We start from the raw sequence: 25,012 nt of genomic DNA on the forward strand, positions 1-25,012 counted from the left end.
TGCATGTTGATTAAATTGATTACAGCTGGAGGGCCTTGATAGCTTTTTTTCAAGTGTCTCTAATTAATCAGACAATGCTTGATTAGTTTTTTTCTGTTCTGAGGAGATAAACGGACTTCCTTGAGAATTTTCACCCCCAAATAATTCCCCTCCAGTGAAAGGTAAAGGATAAGTGAGTCACTGCTAAGTTTTCCATGACGCTGAGACCCTTTATCTTCCAGCAACTAAAAAAAGAAAAAATCCTTTGAAAAGCAGATTAAAACATAATATTAAACTTCTTTTCACATAGTCTTATGAATACATCTCCTAGAATTCCTAGAATGAAAAAAGTCTTTATGTTTGCTTCCTCCGAGATTTGTGCCTAGCTTCCTGCTATTGTGGAGCATCTTCCAGCTTTCCCCCTGTAACCATTTTTGTCAGGTTATATCATTCGATTACAGACCTGACATTGCAGACTTCAGCCCAGGAACCATTTCCCTTTAATAATCAGGCTCATGAAGGATCTGTTACAAACAAATAATAAGCCACCATCTTTTTTTTTAAGTCATATCTATAGCATTAGATAAAGCAGCTGTTGTTTATGCAAATTGACTTGACAATTTCCAGGAACATTACCAAAATGTATTTATAAAGACCCAAAACGTTCTGCTTTTATCACTGAAGTTGGTATTTGCAATGGGGAAGGCTGCTAGGATCAGCTCAGATGGTGCTCACTGGCACGAAGAAGGCGCCCCTTTTTCCTCTCTCCTCCATCAGCACTGCTGTTTGCGGTAAGCGCTGCCGCCTAATAGCTTTTTAAAAGATATTTCGAAGCTGTGTTTCAGAGGAGTTTACTTATAGATGCCATCAAATTGGAAGCTACTGAAGAGAGAGAATCTGCCTTTAAAGAAGAGAGTAGTAAAAAAAAAAAAGTTTTAATTCCACTAGAGTAGAAAAATAAAAAGTGAAAAATAAGCCTTACTCCTCCCACCCCATACTCCACATTTCTACTTACTTATGATTATGGTTAACAGTTTCTTGGGCATCCTTCAGAAACTTTCTATGCATATACAAGAAAATATGTTTTATTTATGTATTTTTCAACATAAACGGGATGAGTCTCTATACTGTTCTATAACTTGCTTTTTAGATATTTACAGAATAAATTTTGGACATCTTTCTGAATTTGAACATATAAATACTCACATTCTTCATTAATTGCTGGGTATTGTTTTATTATTCAGATGCACTGTAACTTATTTGGCCAGTTGTCTGCTGATGTACATCTAGGTGGTTTCCAGCTTTTCGCTACTATAAACACTGCCGTAACAAACATCCTCATATCTTGTGACCTTGGGCAAGTATGTGTTTATAAGGAATTTCTAGAAGTGAAATTACTTGGTAATTTTAATAGATACTACCAAATGGTTTCCCAATTTACATTCCTACTAGCTCACACTGAGTATCATGAAACCTGTAACTTTCGCCAAGCTCTGTGTGCTAATAGTAGCTTGTTATTTTAATTTGCATTTCTATAGTTATATACATGGCCAAACATCTTTCCACAGTGGGGGTGAGGAGGCATTTACATGTGTTTTCTCCCTACCTGCCTGTTCATATCTTTGCCTACTTTTCTGGGACTTGTATTTATTCGGTATCCTTATATATCACAAGTACACAAGGTTGGGTACTTAGACCCTCAATAATTATTTGAATTTGACTTAGCTAGTATATGGGATGCACAGAAAAAAATCTAAACCAGTCCTTATTAGAGAGGGTGAGGTCCTTGAGGCAAACTGCCATCTCTGAAGACCTTCACTCTCACTGGATGATAAAAACAAGATGTCTTCTAAGGAGATTTCTGTATATTACAACCTTATTTTGATACAATGGGAAATGAATTTTGTCAAAGGGAAAGTTCTTTTTTTCCCCTTTTGTATGTTTTTTTTCATACACATATGTATTAAATTTCCAAAATAACACATTATTCCTTGTGTTATTTATACAGCAAACTCCTAGATTATACAGCAAACTCCTAACTGATCTTTTTAGCCCCTCTCTTTTCCCACCAATGCATTCTCCACACAGCTGCCACTGTGATCTTTCAAAAATGCAAATCAAAAATTCTTCTAGCTGAAATCCTTGAATAGATCCTCAGGGCCTTCAGAATGAAGTAGGAACTCCTTAGTTTGCATCTAAGACCCCTGCCTTCGTCAGCATTTGACCACAGTTGCATCATCCAACACATACTGCTATGTGTGTACACCCAGTGCCCATCATTTCACAGTGGGTACCCCCAAACCCTCCACCCCTTTCTACTGCAGTGCATGCTGTTCCTTCTAGAACATTCTCCCATCTTTTCTCTATTTTGCAGCCTCATCCTTATTCTTCAGGAACAACCTTTGCTAGAAAGCCTTATCTGAACCCTTCTCCTAACTGTAAGGGTTCTCTGGGCTTCCCTCTATGTAACAACACTTTCTTCACTTCCTATAAGTGTTGGTCTTATAACCTGTTTCCGGGAGACTGAATTCTTCAGGGGCAGAATCACTTTTTACTCCTCACTATGCAGCATAAAGTCTGTGATGCTGCATGGGCTCAAGAAATATCTATTCACCCTAAAATTATAAAGCAGCAATGCTGACAACACTATTGAGAAGGCACAGAAGGGATTGGCCTTTTTCCATACTGTCTCAAGTAGATGGGATATTACTGTTCACATGTTGTAGCTTAATTTGATGGCTGATGCCTGGATTTGTTTCTCTGGAGTTGAATTATCTACCATATCTAATGAGTCAGTATCTGTAAAATGGTCCCAAGATGCTATGCCATTAATATTCTCTTAACCTGAGGGAAATACTGCCAAACAGGAAAGATATTTGGTTCTGCAGAGAGCGTAAAAAATATATTTAATAAAGTAAGAGAAGTTAATCGTTTTTGTGATTTCTTGGTGCATTGAGCACTTGAAAGGAGCTGAGCCCTCTCTTTTATGGATCTTTCTGACAAAGACATGGGCAGGAGAGATGGTTTTGTAGAGGCCAGAAGAAGAAAGAATGTGGTTTTCCTTTTGTATGGTGTTTGTTGTGTGTCTTCAAATATATATGGGTTGATGTGAGGCGAAAATACACTACTTGTTTATGCAATATGTTTCCCACCTTTTGCTGTGCAAGAGATGTGATCCTATTCCAGGTGTCACCATAATACAAACATCCTCCAGGACCCTTTTTAGGAAGGGAGGAGAAGAAGTGTCTGGGAAGAATAGTTCTCATATTGTTCTCAACTAGCTGCCTTTTCTGGCTCCTGCTATTCCTCCCACTGCTCTCAGAGTGTGTTCTCCTTTCCTCCTCTCTACCAGATCTTTCTCAGAGAACTCACCCATTTCCCAATCTTTTCACTCTTACCTCTGGGCCCTTCTTTATAGCCATGGCCTTCACACAGGAATTCATTCATTCATTCATTCATTCAACAAACATTTATTGAGTATCAACATTTATTGAGTTCCAAGCCCAAGGCAAAGAAGACAGATACGATTTTCTGCTTTATGGAGCTCAGAGTCTGATCACAGCTCCTCTTCCTTGTTCATAGACAGCTGTATTCTCACTGTAACCTCATGGGGCAGAAAGGGCAAGGAAGCTCTTTAGGGTCTCTTTTGTAAGGGCACAATCCCATATATGAGGGCTCTACCCTCATGACCTTAACACCTTCCAAAGACCCCACTTCCAAATACCATGACGGTGGGGATGAGGTTTCAACATATGGATTTTAGGGAGATACTAACATTCAGTCTAGAGCCCTCGGCCATAATGAGAAAAGGGACTACATTCCCTTCTTTGCCCAGCTGGTAGAGCAGAGGACATTCAATACTTTGAATGTAAACTGTAATTACAAAAACAAATTTTTAAAAAATGAAAAGAAAGAATTTTTTAAAAACAGCACCAAGAAAAAACTCTGGAGCAAAATGCTAACATTATTGAACCTGGGCAGTGAAGAGTTTGACATACGTTTGAAAATTTTCATAATTAAACAGTTAAAATGTTTTTACTCATATATGTATATGTCTTTAAATCCATTGTGCAATAGTAATAAAGTGCTAATATGGAGATTTAAAAAAAGAAAAGGGACTAGGAAAGGATGTGGCTATGTCTCTCCCTCTGAAGCTGGGTCTAGTGTAGTGGCGACAGTGAGGGAAAGACACAAAGGCATTATGTAGAAAGTAAGGACCAGACCGTGCGAAGCCTTAAGCCATTGTAGTGACTTTGGATTTTGCCCTAAAAGCCAATTTTGAAATATCACTCTGGATTGGATTAGAGAGAGTCCATATTGGCTGGGGGGTAAACAAGAGAGAGATTCTACAAGTGCAGGCTACGATGGCAGCAGTGGGTGTGGAGCTTTGTCAACATATTCAAGAACTAAGGGCAGGACCTACTAACAGATCCCTAAATGTGTCCAGCGTAACTTGGAGGACCATGTGAAATTATTACTACCAAGACCTCATATGCCTTATGTGCTAAACCAAACTCCTATGTCACCCCAAACTGGTTTCCTCTCCCCAATATCCCATTTCATTCATTGGTACCGACATTGTTTCATTCCCAGAATCCACACTTTAAGCTTCTCATTCTCTCTTCAGACTAGCTTCCTCAGTGTGACGGGAAATATGGTAACCAGTGGCATATCTGAGTTTCACTTATTTTGGCTTCCATCTTTATTGGGGACTGTCTCTTACTTTTAGATCCAGTTTCAGAAGTTCTGGAGAAACACAGTGATTGGCCCAGATTAGGTCAGGTGTCCACATCTGAACAAATCAACTGAGGCTGTGGGCTCATGTGGGATGTGGCTGGGAAAATACATAAAGATTATGTATGCAAAGCCTCAAAGGCGAAGGTTCAGTCTTTTTCCCAAGTACAATAGCTTCCCAATGACATTGAAAGGTTTTAAACAAAAGATTGACATAATCAGATTAGAATTTTGGCTACAATGTGGAGAACAGAGAAGTGAAACCAGAATGACTGACCATGAGGGGATCGATTAAGAGCTTTGGCTACAGAAAATGTGAGACAAGAGAATTGCTTGGATTTGGTAGTAGAAGTGGAGATGGTGAGGAAGGTGGATTCAGAAGGCAGTTAGGAGGGACACTGACAGGAAGTTTTATAAGAGCCTGGAGAATGTTCCACGCTTCAGTTCCTTCCTCTAAGACAGAGGTCATTCAGCAGCAGCCTGTGGGCCAAATCCCATTGCAGGATGTTTTTTTGTAAGAAAGATTTTATTGAAACACAGCCATGCCTGTTTACTTACTTAGTTCTTTATGTTTGCTTTCATATGACAACAGCACAGTTGAATAGTTGCAATAAAAACCTTACTGCGTGGCAAGCCTAACACTTGTATTTACTGTCTGGCCCTTTACAGAAATAGGTTGCCAACCATGGGTTTTACACTATTAGAACCATTGCCTCCATGCTATTCCAGGGTACACAAGTTCTTAATTTGGGGGTCCAGAAGTCCACGAATGGGCTTCAGATGATCTCTGACCTCCTGAATTTGGAAGTAAAACTTGGTATTTATGTACATTTTTCTGGAAAAAGTTTTCACCAGCTTTTACAACTGTGCATTCTCCCCAGTCTGTTTCCTAACCATAGATGTTTAACACCCAGACTTCTTTCAGTGAATAAGAAATGTGCACTGATACCAAATGATAAATAAATATCATTAAGTCTTGGCTACAAATTGCTAAGTGCTCCTGTGTATTTCTCTGGGCTGGCTCCTCAGACCCCAACCTTTATAATAGCAAGTTGTAATGAGCTACATAATAATTATTGTCATGTTTTAAATTTCTCAAAGAATTACTGCCCCAAATAAATATTTAAATGTATACAAAATTGTATATAGTTTTATAACAGGGGAATTATTTCAAGGGAACAAACAGATGGTCTGATCAGCCCACAGCGGCCTTGTGCATAGCCACGTTCTGGTGTTATTTCTGCTGGTGGGGACGCTTTTTCCATCTGACTCAGAGCTCTTTGAACCCCAGGGCCTGGCACACAGGACTTCAGCGAGTGGCCACAGTGTATGTAGAGAGATGATTGAGCTTTCGGTCTCATATCATGTTTTTGCATATATGTGTATATGCATGCACACATACATGATATATTTATAGGAAATATATTAATGAAATAATTAGTAAAATTATCTTGTAAACAAAATGTTGTTTTGAAATGAAGGAACTGAAACCATAGTTCATCTTAGCCAAAGATGTCATCCCAGTGATGAAAATATGTGACTCGACTCTGACTCAGTGAATGCCCACTGTGGGATGTAAACAGTGTGGCATTCTTTTTCGGCCAAGGCTTTAATATTAGCTAAATCTGGCCATTGTGAAAGTTCACCAGATGGTATTTATTCTTCATCTGCATGATATTTTTATATGTGGTACTTAATTTAAATCTATTGTATTGACTCCTGATTAAAACATCTTCCTGTGACAGTAAAACAGGAAGTGTTATGGTTTACTTTTTTACTTCCTGTGACAGTAAAACAGTAAAATATCTTCCTGTGACAGGCACACTTACACACCTCAGCATGTGTAGGTGCGCCTCGTGGGCCTTTCTCTTCAGTTTTGAGAGGCGAGTCAGGGGTGGGAGGGAGCATGTTTGAGAAGGATACTTACCCACTAAGGAGCCAGAGTCTTTCCTAACAGGTGGGTGAAGTCCATCCTTGAGAGAAAAGATTATAGTCGGAGTTGAGGAAAGCATCCAAAATATATCAAGTACAAAGACAAGGCAAGTATGAAAATGGTGGAGCAAAGAGCAAGCACAGATTGTGGAGCAAGGTAGTTGGGGTAAAAAAAAAAAAAAAAAGGCCAAGGAAACAGTTCAGAACTATTCAGAACTAAAGCTAGAACTGGCATGCGGTGAGTGAGCCTGAGCTGGAACACCCGCACACCGGGTGTTGGCTCCTTACTGTTGGGAAGGTGTGGAGGTTCAAAGGAGTTGGTCAAGAGGCAAAGCAATGGATTCACATTCAATATCACATATAAAAATGTAAACAAGTAAGAGACAGGTACTAGACTATACATTTCTGCTTCTTAATAAGTCACCAAAAAACAATGCACGTGGAAAAATAAATCATTAAATATACATAAAGTAAAATAAAAACAAATAAAGGCAGTGTCACCGGGATGGGAAAGTGGTGTAACCTGAAGCAGCATCTCTCAAGGTGAGGTCTGTGGACTCACGACCCCAAGAGAGGTAACAGTTCCAGACGCACACACGTGGGTGGCGCTGCACACTCTGTCCTCCTCTCAGGAGAGCCAGTGGCTTTAAAGCTCTCAAAGTCCTGCAAGAAAAAGTCCTGGTTGGCTTTGTGTAGCCCAGTATTTTACATTTAACATGAAAACCTTGTTTTTCAAAATATACTTTGTAAATGCTTACTTAATGAAAAAGCCAAACAAATGAGTTGCTTTGATGATATAAAATCGTCTAAATCCTAAGTTAAAATATCACTTGTCAAGAATATTCTGCAGTCATTTTTAAGAGATAAAATCAAATGCACCTCACACAAGCCTAAACTCGCACCATATAGTATGACTCAAAATACAGAAGCAATAAAAGATTGATAACGTTTGACTACAGAAAGAAAAATGTTTTTAAACTTTTGCATGACAAAAACAAAGTAAACAGACATAAATGACAAGATAAGGGAAGGAGACAAAAAAACCTGATAAAATAAGGGGCAAAATATATGAACAGACAAAATATTTATATAGGTATAGATATAAAATACCCACATGCATATACTTCAATGTTACATAAATGCCCTATGCATATGAAAAGACAGTCAGTCCCACTCATAATGCTCATAATGAAAACAAGTGCACATTAAACCTATTTTAAGATACCAGTTCTCATCTCTCATATTAAAAAGCATTAAAAACTTGATAACATATTCTTGTGACATGGCCGTAAAGAAGCCAGCATTTTCATACATGGTTGGTGGGAATGCAGATGTGAACCCTGGCGGAGGCAATTTGTCAATATCTAACAAAACCAAGTATGTATTTACCTTTTGTTCCAGGAATCTCTCTTCTAGCAATTTACCTTGAAGATATATCTCCAGGTATACAAAAATAGATATGCCCACGGTCATTCATTGCTGCATTAATTGCAATAATCTTGCAGTTAATTTGCAATAATGCAAAATATTGAAAACCTAGGAGAGTGGTGAAAGAAATGACACTACATTCACACAGTGGAGTACTATGCAGATGGAAGAATGAGGAAGCTATGGACTAGTAGAATTGATTTACAAGATATATTTTAAATTGAAAAATGAAAATGCAAAAAATTATGGTATGCTACCTTTTGCATAAGAAAGAAGAGGAATAAAAACAGACATGTACCTGGTTTGGTTTGGATTTATTTTGTTTTGCACAAAGAAACAGAAAGGAGATACCAGAACTAATGAAGTTGATTCCCTACAGAGCAGTGTGTGTGGGGGGCATGGAAGTGACAAGAGGTGGAAACAGCCCGGAATGCGTGGAGGAAGCATAACTCTTACCTGAATGTGCCTTTCTGTGTAGTCTTGACTTTTGAACTGTTAATGTTTAACTTATTCAACAACAATACAAGTAATAAAAAATCAATAAGGATGGAAAGAAAAACCTAAAATGTAATACAAACAGAAGCTGGTAACTCTGTATTTCAAATGAATAATGCAGAAGCTCCTTGACTTACTTTGGGGTTACATCCCAAAAAACCCATCCTATGTCAAAAGTGCATTTAACATGCCTAACCTGCCAAACATCATAGCTTAGCCCAGCCTACCTTACGCATACTCAGAATACTTACATTAGCCTACAGTTCAGCACAATCATCTAACACAATGAATACACTGTGGAGTGTGAGTTGTGAGCTGAGCGTGGCTGACTGGGAGCTGAGGCGTGCTGCCACTACCCAGCATCACAAGAGAAAAAGGTACCACATAATGCTCACCCAGGAAAAAATCAAAATTCAGAGTGCAATTTCCCCTGAATGCATATTGCTTTCACACACTGTAGTGTTGAAAACTGTAAATCTAGCCATCATAAATCAGGACTGTCTGTAAAACTGCACTGAAGAGCAGGGAAAAGAACTAACCCAAGTTATTTTGAACCTAGTATTTTGAGTGAAGAATAAAAAGAACCATAAACAGAGAAACCTAGAGAGTAGGTTAGGGATTTTCTATCGGTTATTTAATTTGTTTTGTTAACAATTCTGAAATGACTTTTGGTGTGTTCCATAGTTCATAAAATAGTAAATATATTGAGGATTATGAGAGCCGGGTTTCTGTCTACGGCCATACCACCCTGAACGCAACCGATCTCGTCTGAGAGCTGGGTATCTCACAGTCGGAAGGGAGTTACAAATGTGGAAAGAGGAAAGGTGAGAACAGACCTGCGGTATTGTGTTAGCAGTGGAGAAATCAATATGAGCCCATGATTACAGAGCAGTGGTCACCAAACTTTTTCTGTAAAGGGCCAGGTAAATATGTAACTCTGTCATTATAGCACAAATGCCATAGCTGCATAAACTAGTGAACATGTCTGTACTGCAATAAAAGTTTATTTATGGGCACTGAAATTTGAATTTTGTATAATTATTATGGCACTGAAATTTGAATTTTGTATAATTATTATGTGTCATGAAACATTATTATTTTAAATTTTCAACCATTTAAAAATGCAAAAGCCATGACTGGTTTGCAGGCCGTACAAACCAGGCAGTGGGCCAGACAGACTTTGCCCATGGGCCATAGTTCATCAGCCCGTTTAGACGGGGAAATGTTGGCACACGATGAGTACCTAGGTAGATAGATAGATCCCAAGCAAATGTGATAAAATGTTTAAGTTGGGGAATCTGGGTGAAGGACGTTTAGGAGTTTCTTATCTTGCAACTTTTTGATAAATTTGAAATTTTTTTTAAAAATCACAAAGAGACCCCTATATTTTTCATGGCTACTGCTAAGAAGGAAAAACATTAATCTAATCAAATCATTAGCCTAAGAAATGAATGCCTTGTTTTGTAGCAGTCACACAGCACCCCCCCCATATATTTCCCATGTCCAGGGACAGAGAGTAGGTGCTTCCACTGCCATTGTGTAAAGTTTCTAACTTGTCTCTGGGGGTGTCATCATATGATAACATTATTTCTCTCTTGTTCATCCTTGCTCTCCATCACTCTAACTGAGTAATGAGGTCACTGAGCAGGTAATTTTTGCATGTGACCTTGTAATTTTATATAATGTAGGAATTTTGGGTCTATTATCATTAAATGGACTAAATAAAAGGTGCTTATCAGAAAATGTCCCATTAGCTTGGAAGTCTGTGACAAATCCTTTTTGATGTCCTTAATGTGTTGTTATGAAATTCAATTATACAACATGCTCACCTTGCTTATTTCATTGGCCATAATCTAGTGATAGCTGAGCTGAGCAGTTACTGAAGGTATTTTAAAATATTACAAATAGGAAATAGGTAATTTTTTACATTGTTACTTTTATACAAAAAGAGTGAATGGCTTGCGAGGAAAACCTCTACTGTATAGACTTGTAATCATACTGTCACTCTTTCTAATTCCAACAGAATCCAGTTCTTACCTTGGTTTACCATTGCAGGTAAAGTCACACTATGATCCTCATCGGTAATGAAGATGATAGTGGTCATAGATGAAATTTACTGAGTACAACTCTGCACCCAGATCCATTCCAAGTGTTTTCCATCCTTTTTTTAAATTTAATCCTAACAACAAAACTCTGAGGTACTATTATCTCCTTTTTACAGATCTGAGGTTTACAATGTTAAGTGACTTCACCAAGTTCTTATGTTAGGAAATGTGAAGCCAGGATTGGCCTGAAGAGCCAGTGCTCATAGCCACTGGCTGGGACTATCTCCCATTATAGATAAAGGCAGTAGTAAGTACAGAAATTTAGAAAGACATTGTTTAGTCATGAGGACATGCCTCCTGTTGAGAAGAATAAGGTAAACTACAGGGTACTGTATCAATGCAAGAAATAGAACTCATGTTGGAAAATCCTTCTCATTCCTCTACTTGCTCTCTTCTGAAGAGGCACAGGAGCGAGTTTAGAGGTGAGGAGGGCTTAAGTATGGAAGTAAAATGCACAGTGACTCACGTCTTCTGTGTGTCACCCACTTGTATCACATCCACCCAGAGGAAGTCAAGAGATTAGGAGATGAGGTTAGAAGTCGGAGGGAGAGGGACAAGGAATGTAGAGGGTGCTCTGGAGTGGTTTTGTCCCCATTCATAATGGGAGAACTAAAGTAGTGAGTCACTCAAGGGCCCAGCTCCCCTCACTCTTCCTTCTTCTGGCCTCCGCTGCTATCCAGCCCCGAATTCATGCAGACCGACTCCCACCATCGCGGCTGCTCCGTGATCGCTCCAAAACTAACCTCTGCTTTGAATCACTGTGTGGAATGCTGTCATTCATGACATGTGACATGTGACATGTGACTTTGTCAGGCTTTCTTACCCAGAGGTCCTAACGAGATTTATCTCTGATGCATTCCATCTGAGTTATTAAAATAATTTTCTTATGCTATAGTTTAATAACAATAATAAACTTTTGAGAAGAATGTCATCTTTATTTAGTTGAGTATTTATGGAACAACTAAGAAATTCCTTTTTTACAATGCTTTGACTTAACGATTTTTCGACTTTACAATGAAACAAAAGCAGTACGCATAATAAATTACATGAGATAGTCAACCCTTTACTATAGGCTTTGTGTTAGATGATTTTGCCCAACTGCAGGCTAATGTAAGTATTCTGAGCACATTTAAGATAGGCTAGGCCAAACTACGATGTTCAGTAGGTTAGTTGTATCAAATGCATTTTCAGTTCACAGTAGTTTTATCTTATGATGGGTTTATCAGGACGTAACCCCATGGTAAGCCAAGGAGCTCTGTAGTTAGTTAAGTAATTGACTCTATGTTAAACAATTTGTGAAACTGAACACTAATTTTTGAACATCTTATCTTTCTGAAATATGAAGGAGGAAAAATGTTTCTTTGTGGAAGCCCCGGGGAATTAAATATCCTCTGGGTGAAATCCGCACATGGAATGACAGGTGTGTGTTCGTTCCTTTTTAGGGACTGGTTAAATATGCTGAGCCCGCCCATCGTCCCTCCCAGTCAGCAGCCAGCAGAGCAGCATCAGGACTCTTCCGGAAGTCTGAGTGCCCAAGGTGGGAACGTGAAAAATGCTATGCATAAAAAACAGAAATAACTATAAACAGAGACAATCGGTCACTTTGAGATGCCACTGCCTTCATTAAATGCTGATTGCTTAGGCTCACACACCCAACACAGGTAACCTGTGCCTCATTTTCTACAATGATCGCTTCTTTACAACTAAAAAGAATATGAGAGAAATTGTCCTTGTTCTGCTAAAGGTTAGTCACGGGACAAAACATAGTTTAAGGAGTAAGAGGAGCATGGCTTTCACGTCAAATTGACCTTCATCTGGATTCTAGCTCTAACAGTTTCTGCTGTGTGACCTTTGAGAATTTTGATTATTGCATCTGTAAAGTAAGACTAATAATAGTGCCCTCCTGAAAGTTTTTCAAAAAGATTCAATGAGGTATATCATATACAAAGCACTTAGAATAGTATCTGCCAAATCCTAGCTGTTGGTATTATTATAAAGCAGATTCAATATTCTAATATCACTGAGATACATGTTTTTGTTGTTAATACAGAGATACAATGGGGACTTGGGGTTATTTGGGGGTGTGTTTTATTTTTTCAATTTTTTAAAAAATGTTCAATTATAGTTGACATAAAGCAAAGGCTGGCACAGAGCTATGATAAGCAGTGTTAGCAATGGAAAAATTGGAAGGAAGCAGGAATGAAAATTTGCCTGAGGTTCCCTTTGTTGGCAAGAGCTGTAAAAATGAACCATAAGTTTCTGGTTGTGAGCAGGGAACATGATTGGCAGGAGTATGGAGAGGAAGAACAGAAAAGAATCTCTGGTGGAAACAGAGGGCTTGAGGTGGGGGGATGGGGATCTAAAGTGGGTAATTAGAGTGACACATAACCTCAGAGTGGGAATCTGAGACAGTTTTCTGAGTTGGATTTTGAAGATGGAAGCTCTATATCTGAGGTTAAAAAAAAAAACTGAAACCAATATAAATTGCTCCAAGAAAGGTGCCAGTTTTCTGGGGGTATTTTTTTTTCCTAGCTGCCCCAGGGAGAAAGTGGAACATCCATTTTTCTTCAGGTATGGATAATTCAGAGTGAAAGCTCATACATCTGAATTGTACATTTGGGCTGCCCAAGGGATAGAGATGTCTCTGTGATTTACTATCTGAGACAGATTATGCCCCTCAAATTGGGAATCTTTAGAGGTGTACATTTATAATTACTTATGACAGAAAAGTAGAATCTGGGCTGTCAGAAGGAGACCTTGCTGTGAGGGAACAAATAATACGTTATGTTAGGTGTCCTCAATAAGGCACAGGGATGGAGAGCATAGTCCACGAACAAAGGCACCAGGATATGTGTATACACAGCTGAAAGGCTGTCTTCAAGTCGCTGCCATTACAAAGTGATGTTTTGACACCAGGAGCTCAGTTATGTTGAAGGTAAACAGAACTTCCGTTGAGGACACGTTAACAAATTAAATTTAGAGAACTATAAAAACGAAACGTTCTGGCTACAGTTAACCAGATCGGTCACCCCTTCTGTGCACCACCCTAGATTTTTATCAGTGGTCCCTTTCCCCTTTGCTCATATGTTCAGGTGGTTTGAGCTAATTAATACCATCAAAAGCTAGTGTTTCTTATTTGGTTAATCTTTACATGTAATTGGCCTAGTTTTAAACAACGTAGCACAGTCCATACTTACCAATATATCAAGATAGTATTTTCTTCTGTTCTCATAAAGCAGGGGTGTTCAACTGTTTGGTGTCTCTGGGCCACACATTAAATACACAAACACTAGTGAAAACTGATGAGCAAAAAAAAGGTCCGTGCATAATTTTCGTGATACCCACCACCACAGAGAAGCAAAAATGTCCTCACGTAATAACCCTAACTATACAGCGGCTCTTCCAATCTTTTTAAAACTGTTGAGCAGATCCCAAGTTTGTGATCACTAATATAGAAAATGTATATATCTAAGTAATAAGACCAAGTAATATTTTAAGTAAATTTCTGATTTTGTGTTGGGCCACATTTATAGCCATCCTGGGCTGAATGCGGCCCACAGGCTGCAGGTTGGACAGCCCCGTAAAAGTGTTTGTCAAGGAAAAATAGTGGGTCCAGTTTATATCATCAGAAGGAGAAGGGAGGCTCAGTCGTGGGCAGTCTGGGACTCTTCCTGGGTTTCTCTTGTGTGCCACCATTAATTTAGCACTTACTATATGCCAGACATTGCGCTAAGTTGTCACACTTAGCCCTCACAGCAACACCATAAGGAAGATACTATTTGTGTGTGTAGTTGCTTGTTACAGCTAAGGAAGCCGAGGTCACGTGACCAGTCACTTGCAGAGCTGGAATTTGAATTTAAGCAGCCTGGCCCCAGAACCCAACCACTGTTTTTGTACTATTTTGGTTTTGAACAAAGTTAATAGATTATTTACTCAAAAAAAACAGTATGTATAAACCAGGAATTGAAAGATTATTCTTCCGTTAAAAATTCCTAATCAACAGGAAAAGCAAATTAAAATATCTCAAGAGCTCAGTAACTAAGTTTTTTAAGGAAAAAAAATCAGAGCTCTGATCCCCTGTTTCAGCCCCAGACCTGCCTCCCCCCCCCCTCCCCACTCCCAGGCTTGTCAGAGATGACAGGTGGCCACACTGCCTCCATGGGAGGGGCTCAGGGCTGCAGTGACTGTGCTATCAGTTTCTAGGGCAAGGCCAAGGGCGTGAGGAAGTGGAAGAACAACATCACTGGACTTCAGAACTGCCAGGCCTGGGTGTGTGCTGGTAGCCTATTATCTGAGAAGGCTGGTCTCTCTCACTTCACGGTGTACATTTTCTTCAGTCTTCTCACAATTTGTAATTGGTGATTTGTTTACTTATTTATTATTTATGATGAGAAAGAGAGGGAAAGGAAGAGAAATGTTCAACTGGTCATTTCCTGTCACAACCTTGAAAAACAAAGCAATTCATTGAAATCTGACTTTCAAATTTCTAATTCCAATTTTTCAGTATATTAGGTTTATTTCTAAAATTTAACCATGCAAGTATTAAACTATATATTTTAGCAATTTAAAACAGTTGTAGGTCACATTATGCAATGGCTCTCAAACTTTACTTATAAGCAGTGAAAACTTTTCTTTCAAATGCAATTTCACATGGAATCCCAATGTACAAAAGAGCTAAACGCAGAACTGCTCTGGCCAAAGGGGGAGTCAGGGTCTCAGAAACCTGCCCGGGGCTCTGATGAACCAGTTAAAAACACTGATGTAGCCCCACCTCTTCCACTGACCTTGTCCAAGGACACGTGTCAGAGTCCAAGCTAGACTCAGGACCCAGGCTTCCCCCACAGTAGTGCCTTTCTGCACAACCATTGCTCTGGGACCTGAGGGCCATTCTGAATGCTGGTTCATGGGGAACAAGATCTCCCATCTTAAAACTTCTGGGATAAAACAATAATAACTAACTTTTATTTCATCTGCCTGAGACCCAGGCCTACAGGTGCACTTTAATTCTCTGAACAGCACCTGCTAAGTGGAGGTGCTGTTATTGCCCTGTGTACACACGCACACTGGGACTCAAAACAAGGAAGTGGTGCGCTTCACCGCCACTCCTGCAGCGGGAGGCGCAACTGCGCTTTAAGGGCAGGCAAGGTTGGCCTCAGCCAGACAAAATTCCAGAAAACTTGCCCCAGGCCATGCAAAAGTGAATGCATGCGTTAGACCTGGCCTTAGTGTTCCTACTTTATTCAGTACAAGTTTGTCACAGCCACAGTTTTTGTTCAGCCAGAATGTCTCAAGTGTATAAATGCCTCCTTAAAGTGAACGGCTCAGCTTCCAGCGGAGACGACCCGCCAGCAGGAAAAGCCTTGTGCTCCACGCCATTCACCTGGATGGAGAAATGGACAGCTCTTCACAGTTCCTCCTGGGCCATAATGTACTATGAATATCAATTACCATGGGCACAGGTGCGCTTAACACTTACTAAAAATGTGTTTTCTTGGAGCTCATGCTAAATGTAAAAATGCAGAGTTAAGATTTCAGAACTTACTCAAGAAAACTACCAAACTGACCTTTTGAAAGTGAACTGGACTTTGCTTGAAAAATAGTTGTCAATTTGTTTTTGACATTTGCTCCTTTACAGAGATGACCCTTAAATTATTCATGCTTACCAGCTCCAAAATGGAATAATAATGACTCTCTCTTCAGGCCTGCAGTCTCTCTTCCAGTTTGCAGAGACCTTGACTGAGAAAGCCACTCTGAAGGGCCCTCGGGGTTGCCAGCCTCGTTTTGTACCTTTTGTTTGGCAAAGCCACATAGGATATTGCTTTGTGAACGTTCATTAATTTCACACAAGACATAAACAGGCAATGGATGCTTATTTTATAGAGATACCATCTAAATTACTAATTAAGAATTTACAGAAATCTTATGGCTTCTCACAGACAACCAGAGAGAGGGGAATCTGGCCACCTACCTGAGCTCCATCAGAGGAATACTTTCACGGCCCTATGTCATACTGCACAAGTTGTTGACGTTTACCTGAGTCGAAAGAAGTCTTCTAAAATCTGTTGTATTAGTTACTTCACCAGACATTATGTTTCATGGAACAATCTGGTACCCTCTGTGGCACCTAGGACACAGTAAATGCCCCGACTGTGTTTGATGAGTCGGGGCACGAAGCTTCTGCCCATGGGAAACAGGAGGATGACTTGGTCTACTCTTTGGATTTTCCCTGTTTCTTGAAGATTTATTTAAGATGCAAAGGAGACCTTCCCCCCACAAAAAAATATTGGTGATTAAAAGTAATAACAGAAGTCAGCATTAATAAAGCAGTGTTAATAAAGCGCTCACCGTGTACCTAGCAGTAGGTTGAGTTTTCCGAGCATCACCTCACAATGACTAGTCCCAGCACTCCCCGGCATGGGGCTATGTTGTGTCCCCACCTGACAGGTGAGGTTAAGGTCACAGCCTGGGTCCCAGACCCATTGAATGTGGGACAGGACGCAGATCCAGGCCAGTTTCCACCCTTAACCCCTATGCTGCCATAGGAGCATAGAATTCCATCTTAGGTCAATAAGAACTGTACAGCTGAAATGTCCGCTGCAATTTCTTTTAATTGGGTGAGTTCTCTTTTTTGAAAATTTCTGGGTAAAAATGTACTTTCTTTAGTATTCTCCTTAGACCTACTCCAACTCAGCTTGTAAAATGATTCATTAATATTTATGACATTCTTGAATCCAGAATCCCTGCCCCTTCTCTGAGGTAAGTATTGTCTTTTGTTCTCTGATTAATCTTGGGGCAGGGAGATATTTTTTCTTATGCAGCTGGCAGGGTCCCAGAGGTGTCTTATCTGCATAGAAATGATGGAAGCAGGGGAGTGAACCCTCTCGCTAATATAAAGAGATGCCTTCTTTTCCAGAGGACTAGCAGTGAACCCTCCAGCAGAGAAGTAAACACATTGCTGGTGTCTGGGGCACTCACCCTTCAGAACCACAGCCCCACCTACTTACCCCGCAAATACACCCAGAAGGGGTCCTGGACCAGGATGTGGTCCAGCATCCCTTGCTGGGACTGGAGCACATTTTCCCCCTCTGCAGAGTGGCCACCTTGCCTAAAACCAGGCCCTTCAGACACTATGGGCTCTGTAGGCTTCTGAGCCCAGTAGTCCAGCTAGGGACCTTCCTTCAGGTGAGATAAAACACATTCAGAGTTGAAAGCTACACATTTGTTCTGGGGGTTTTTCCAGCTGTTCTGAGACGTTATTGACACATGACATTGTGTGAGTTTAGGCTGTACACACAATGATTTGATACACTGTGCACACGTACAAGTAGAAACTACCCAGAAAGAATGAAATTGCAGTTTAATCCTAATTAACCATCTAAATCCTTCCACATGTCACTTTAAATGGCACTTTCTGAGTAAAATACAGGCACCAGTTTTTACAAAAGGGGTGATGTACTTGTTTCCCAAATGAAACATGAACTGTAATCATAGCATGCTATTTGCCTTCCAAAAAACAATATAGCTTTCTAAAGGAAGAAAGTATCTTTTCATTCTTTTTATTCCATTGTTGATCACTTATCTTTCTCCCATTTGAGTGCAAGTATTTGCTGAAAACCAAAATTCAGCAGTTCTCCGTGGACTTTCTCAGGTTTTAGTGCAAGTTAATCTGGCCCTCCTGTGAGATATGTCGGTTGTAGAGTTTGCAAGCACCTGGTTCTCAGCAGAATCTTATCTGAAATGTCATCTTTATTGATCCTACGGCTGACTGCTCCCAATGGTGATCCCTCGCCTTTGCATTGTTTAAACAATAGTGTATAGTATGCACATAAAAACACAGTCAATCAGTTCTCAAGATCTATAAGGGAGAAAATGCATGAACTTTTTAAAAAAAATTCTAGACAGCAGTGTCAGAATCGAAAATCAAGTACAGTGTCTTGATTCAGAGATTTTAAATCTGATAAACTGGTGCCGCATCATTTACTTTCAAGCTTGAAGACTTAGCTTGTGTATATGGCTTTTCTATTACCTATAGTTAAAACACACTAAATATAGATAATTAAGCATTTGTATTCATTGACTTTCAAAGGTGACCTGGAGGGAGTATTTGCTTGATCCACCCCACCAAGCTGAGGGCACCAGGGTTGCTGTGCTTGGTCTGGCCCCACTGGTTCTTCTCCTGTATATGCTGTTAACCAGTTCCAATGTGGATGAAGCTGAAAGTTTGTAAATAGATTATTATCTGAAAGGAAATTTTATTTCATTCGGAATGGCTTTATTATGTGACAAAGAGTAAAAATGTAATTTGGATCTCTGACCAGATGCTCTTAGTCTGGTAGGAGAGAATGGTTTTATTTGTTAATTTGTCCTTTTCCAGTTTCTGTAGCCAGTCTTTCAATAGAGCAGTTTCACATTTGGGGAAAAACCAAACACTGCACTATCCAAAAATATGATTGAAAATTACCCCATACCCAGACACAATCATTACTTTTCAAAACACTTCCCATTGCTTGACATCATAGTGGTAATTGCTTAATGATATTATAATTTCATTACATAGGGATGACAATGGCAAAACGATGTAAGTTGGAGGCTTTGAAAATTAACTTATAATGAAAAAAAACCTTTTCTGTTAAGTTTAAAGCACTTATTGTCAGTGTAAAATTATACATAATGTCACCCAATTTTTGTACAACTGTCATTGTTGGTAGAGTTTTAAAATGCATCCATATAAGGCTTTATTACTGAAAACCACAAAACCTGCCATAACCCCATGGTTGTAATGCACGAGGCCCAGTTCTACAGTGATCCGTATGGGAAACGATGCATTTCTGTGGCAGTTACTGCTTCAGTCCGCATGCGCTGTGTAGCCGAACCTCTACTCCCTCCCTCGGCAGGCAGTTGGGTGATAGAGACCCTCAGCTCATTACAACGGTTACTGTCATCTTGAAAGATTCCTGAGTGGTTATAAAAACTGTTGAGTTTTCTAACTGAATAGCATCAGCTTCAAACTGTTCTGTTGGAAAGTAGAGGCACAGAATGCATAGCATCTCATTCTCATGCGGCAGAGGTCAGAGTTCCCCCGTGTGTTGATGGCATGAAAACAAGACATCCAGTGGTGGGTCTCTAAGACAGTTTACCTCAGAATCAGTGACACATGGTTTTAACATTACACATGATGGCAAATTTAGTTTTACTTTTTGAAAAACATGATTTTTTTGGTATAAAACAATTTTTATTTAAAGATTAATTCATCACCCTGTGCTATATAAAACTAGTTGGGGTTTCATTCAAACCAACTATTTTTTGGGGTAGTAAAAAATCAAACAAATAATAGTTTTGGGATAGAGAATAAGGTATAATGAACATACTCCACTCATGACTAACTCAGATATTTTACGTTTTTCATGATGATGATTATAACAACTAATTTTTTAGTACTTGCTATTGTATATGTGTGCTATTATTTGATTTAGTTCTCATACATACTCTAACAGGTACTTTTACTATCCTCACTGTACATCTGAGGAAACAGAGGCTCCGAGCAGTGGGTTTCCCCAGCGTCCCGCAGCTGGGAAGAGGTAGAAGTAGGAGTAGGACCCGATCTGTGCAACTCCATTGTCGGAACGTCGTGCTGCTTATCTCTGTGATGCCTTTCCTCGCTCTTTAAGCTTTGCCCGTGCTGCCGTTCTGAGTTACTAAAAACACTGTAGCCTATAGTTAATGATTTATTTTATTATTATCCTTAATAGTAATAGTAACGATCATTTATTGAACAACTACTCAGTGCACTCCACTATGCATATTATCCAGTGTCTGATTAATTTAGTCTTCCACCAAGAAGACTTGAAATAGGCATTGTTACTCCCATTTTATAAATGAGCAAACGAAAGTCCAGTAAGGGGAAGTAACCTGTAACCTGCCTGAAATTATCCCCGTAGGAAACAGCAGGGCTCCCTCCCTGCCCCCCCAGGTTTGTGGGATTGTACAGCCCAGAGGCGCCCTCCACCTCCCGCAGTTGCAGCTCCCAGTTTAACTCCTTGTAACCGTTAGTAGCTGCTTTTGCTTTGTGTGCATATGTCACTTCTGCAGCCAGATGGCTCAGTCACACAGCAGGCACACAGTGGTTACCAGTAAACTGATTTTGTTCTGTTCTCTGAAGTAGCCCAAATATGAAAGACTTGACAGATTGAATATCTGAAAGTAAAAGACATGTGCCCTCTCCTTTGATGTACAGAAGTGACCTAAAGGGGGTCATCTTCCGTATAAAACAGCCACTTGAACAGCATTTCCAACCTCTCCCACTTAGATGAAGCAGGTGGAGGCAGCGCCCTGGGGACCACTCTTACTGTAACAACAGAAAATGAAGGAAAGGCAGTCTGCCTTCTCTGAGCTCCTGTTCTTAATAAGAAACTGTGCAGGGTGCTCAGGTCAGCTACCACTACTATTGTGGCCATTAGCTAAGTCCTGCCATACTTCAAAGACATAAGCCACTGCAGCCAAAAGTCACAGAAACTCATCAAAAGCACCACAGGGATCACTGGAGCTGGTCCCCTGTCCTGTGCAGGTTCGCCTACAGAATCTCTTACAGATGGTGGCCCCAGCCCCTGCTTCAGGCTCCCTAGAGTCCACTTTCCATTTTCTGGTCAGCTCGAATGTTTAGCAAATTCTTCCTCGTGCTGAGCCAAGTTCTGTCTTCTTGTAACTTTCACTCGGCAATCTATTGTTTTCTCCTGGAACCCCCCAGAATCTTCTTAACTTCTCCCTCGTTTGCCACCCTTTACATACTTGAAGCCAGAGGGCTGCTGTCACCTCCATCACGCTGTCTCTTTTCTGGATTTAATAAGGCCAGTTCCTTCGGGTTGGTTGAGCTATTTGCCTCTGCTCTCCCCTGTGGACTCTCTCATCTTTGTCAGTGGTTTTTGAAACATGACAAATCAAATTTCTTTTTTTCCAAAACTGTTCTTTTTTTAAACGTAGGACACCTTTACAATTTTTTACTGTTAATTCCATGTTAAATTCCTGTAATATAATAGCTCCTAATTGAATGTTACACCTCCTTCTTAATAAAAACAGCAAGCCAGTATGGTTGAAAGAGCTCTGAATTGAGAACCCAGGTTCATCCCTCTAACTCACTAAGTGACCTCACATAAGCTATTTCACTTTGCAGGCCCTCGTTCCTCATCCATAAGTTGGGCACGATAATTCCTATTTCACAGGATCGGGAGAGTCAAGTGAGCTACTGCATGAAAAAGTGCTTTCTAAACCAGTGAGGGCTCTACCCAGATGTTAGTGAGCAAGGTTGATGTAATCATTCCTCTGTTAAATTCCATCTTTTAAGGACTGCTGGGTCTAGATGCACAAGAGAGCCAGCTGATCTCATGTTTCACCTGGGTCCCTGCACACTTCTTCCCACAGAGCCCGTTTCTTGTACCATCATGTCCCTAGCACCTGGCTGGGTGCCTGGTGTGGGGAACAGTCGTGTGAAACATTTTGGGTGGGTAGCAGAGAGATGGGCAGAGGAATGACTGTGGTACAGTTTCAGAACCCACTTAACCATCCTGCTCCACTTCCTTGGACTTCACTCCATTCTGTCGCTGTCCTGACATGTTCACACACCCGCTTGATCTGATTTGCAAGGGAGGGAAGATGAAGTCCCACCGTTACCACCACCTACCCTTACTCTGGGCAGTGACACTTAAGATCACAAGCTTTGTTTCATGATCATTTATTCACCCTTTCAAAAAAATTCAGGGTTATGTGCTAGCCCTGTCCCGTGCCCCTCATCTTCCAAAACTGACCCTAGTGAGCTCATGACCCAAAACTTTGGCATCTTCAGTCCTTAGCAGCCTATGCTAAGGAAGACAGAGGAGTATTGTCTTCCTGAGCCCGATCTGATTTTCTCCAGCACAGGGAGGTCTTGCCCTCCCAGCCTCTGAATTCCTAATACAGGGATTTTCAGAAGTACTCAGAAGGCACTCACCAATGATGTCATCAAGTACCCAAGCACACATTGTTGTTAGTAGAACAACATTGGGCACACATGAGGTGCACAGGAAACATCTTTGTAAAACAGTTTTTTTTTTTTTCATTCCATGCCATCTGTTGGAAACCAGCCAAACCTTGCTAATAACTTAGGCAGTAGGACCTCTCCTCACCCAGACCGTCTAAATGGCTGTCACAGCAGCAACAACAAAGAAAACCACAAGCCATGTTCATGTTCCCAGCAAAGTTGACAGACCTCCCTACCTCTCATAAAATTACAGATCACCTAACATTTCACTTTCCATATGTGTTCTATGCTTATGCATCTTATTTATATTTCTAAACATTTTATTTATTTCTTTAATTTTCATTGACTTTATTGGTATGACATTGATTTATAAAATTACATAGGTTTCAGGTATACAATTCTATAATACATCATCTGTATATTGTATTGTGTGTTCTAAACATTTTATTTTAATTCGTGTTTATTTGGTAGTCTTCTAAGGATGTATGACTGGGGATTGAGTTCTCTGTTAGGTCATTGAATTCACACTGTTTTGCATTTGTACAGCTCTGGCCCATGAAGAAGTCTAGACTTGTGATCTTTAAGCCTTGAATCCTGCTCAAGTTTCCCTAACTCTAATTAGCATAACGCGTAGTCCTTTGGCCCTTTCCCTTTCCCCTCCCTGCCAGTACTCCACACTCCGTTTTTCTTTTTTCTTTTTTATTGTTGTTCAGTTACAGTTGTCCCCATTTTCCTCCCATTACTCTCCCCTGCCCTACCCACCCCCACACCCCACATTCAATCCTCCCCCACAGTTGTCCTTGTCCATGGTTCCTTCATACATGTTTCTTGATGATCCTTCCCCTTCTTTCACCCATTATCCCCCTCCCCTCTGGTTACTACCAGTTTGTTCTTTATTTCCATGTCTCTGGTTATATTTTGCTTGCTTGTTTGTTTTGTTGATTAGGTCCCTCTTATAGGTGAGATCATGTGGTATTTGTCTTTCACCACCTGTATTATTTCACTTAGTGTAATGTTCTCCAGTTCTATTCATGCTGTCACAAAGGGCAGGAGCTCCTTCTTTCTTTCTTTCTGCTGCATAGAATTCCATTGTATAAATGTACCACAGTTCTTTGATCCACTCATTTACTGATGGGCACTTAGGTTGCTTCCAGCACTTGGCGGTGGTAAATTGTGCTGCTATGAACATTGAGGTGCATTGGTTCTTTTGAATTGGTGTTTCAGGATTCTTAGGGTATAATCCCAGCAGTGGAATTGCCAGGCACACTCAGTGTTTCTTATCCTCTGTACGGAAGCTGGCCCTGTGACCACTGTCCCTTCCATAACTTAAACCGCATAGTCTCATCATGTCTGCAGTGCTCCTTCATTCCAGCGTCAACACTTTGCCCACATGAACTCTCCAGGGATGGATGGTGATTCCTGTTTCTCTGCCATTCTGATGTTTAGAAGTTTCAGGCCAGGCCAGTAGCTAACATGTCTGTGGTTCCCCTTCCTGCAGGTGAAGAGGAACTGAGCGTGGAAGAGGACGAGGAAGTGCTGACTCTTCTGTATGACCCATGTCTGAACTGTTACTTTGATCCCCAGACTGGGAAATATTACGAATTGGTATAATCCCTCCTTCCAGGGCAAAGAAGGGCCACCCCCCAGGTGAAGCAGGTCAGCAGTTCTGACTCTGTTGACACCACAACGTGTGTGCCGGGCAGCAGGCTCGCAGAATCAAAAGCAACAGAGGTGAATTTCTTTTGTAGATAATGTTCAATGTCAAGAATGCCTACATTCTTTTTGTAGACGTGTATGACTTTTTGGAACTGAAAAGGAATTGATACACGGACAAGATTTTAGGACTCTGAATTGGTTCTTATTTTTGGTTCTCATCCCACATATAATTTTGTTTATTTCATATAATTTTATGTAAACAAATTAAGAGTTATTAATTCAAATTTTTTCAGTGTTACTCTGTAAATGATGGCTAGGTATACAGAAAATATATTCTTGTTAAAGATAATCTGTGTACCTTTTATTTTATTACCTATTTGTATTAAAAATAAAGTATGATGGTCAGAAGAATACCTTTTAAACTGCTTCTTTCTACTTAGCCCACTTTCTTTACCAGAATATTCCAAGGTGATATTTACCTTTTCTTAGACTCTTAGAAAAGGAAACACGGTGAGCTGGTCAGACTTTATGGTCACGTTTTATTGGCACTGGCCCCGCTCTTTCCATTTCATTATAGTTCATCCAGAGGTTGCCCAAGATCACAACACTGTTCATCATTTAAGTTGCTTAGCACTGTGCCCTGCTTTCTTTTTTTTTTTTACCAGTTATCTCT

General features: G+C 40.2%; 1 protein-coding gene across 3 annotated transcripts in view; it reads left to right on the top strand.

Annotated features, from left to right (window-relative positions):
• Positions 1-24,750, top strand: part of CFAP20DC (CFAP20 domain containing) — a 228,669-nt gene extending 203,919 nt beyond the window's left edge. For all 3 annotated transcript variants that reach the window (XM_053930177.1, XM_045192383.2, XM_053930178.1), the window contains 2 exons: positions 12,116-12,210; positions 24,182-24,750. In XM_053930177.1, coding sequence (XP_053786152.1) covers positions 12,116-12,210; positions 24,182-24,294 — 208 coding nt within the window. In that variant the 3' untranslated portion in view covers positions 24,295-24,750. The remainder of the gene's footprint in view (positions 1-12,115; positions 12,211-24,181) is intronic.
• The last annotated feature ends 262 nt before the right edge of the window (positions 24,751-25,012 follow it).

The sequence above is a fragment of the Desmodus rotundus genome, chromosome 8 (assembly GCF_022682495.2).
Source record: "Desmodus rotundus isolate HL8 chromosome 8, HLdesRot8A.1, whole genome shotgun sequence".
NCBI classification, from domain to species: domain Eukaryota; kingdom Metazoa; phylum Chordata; class Mammalia; order Chiroptera; family Phyllostomidae; genus Desmodus; species Desmodus rotundus.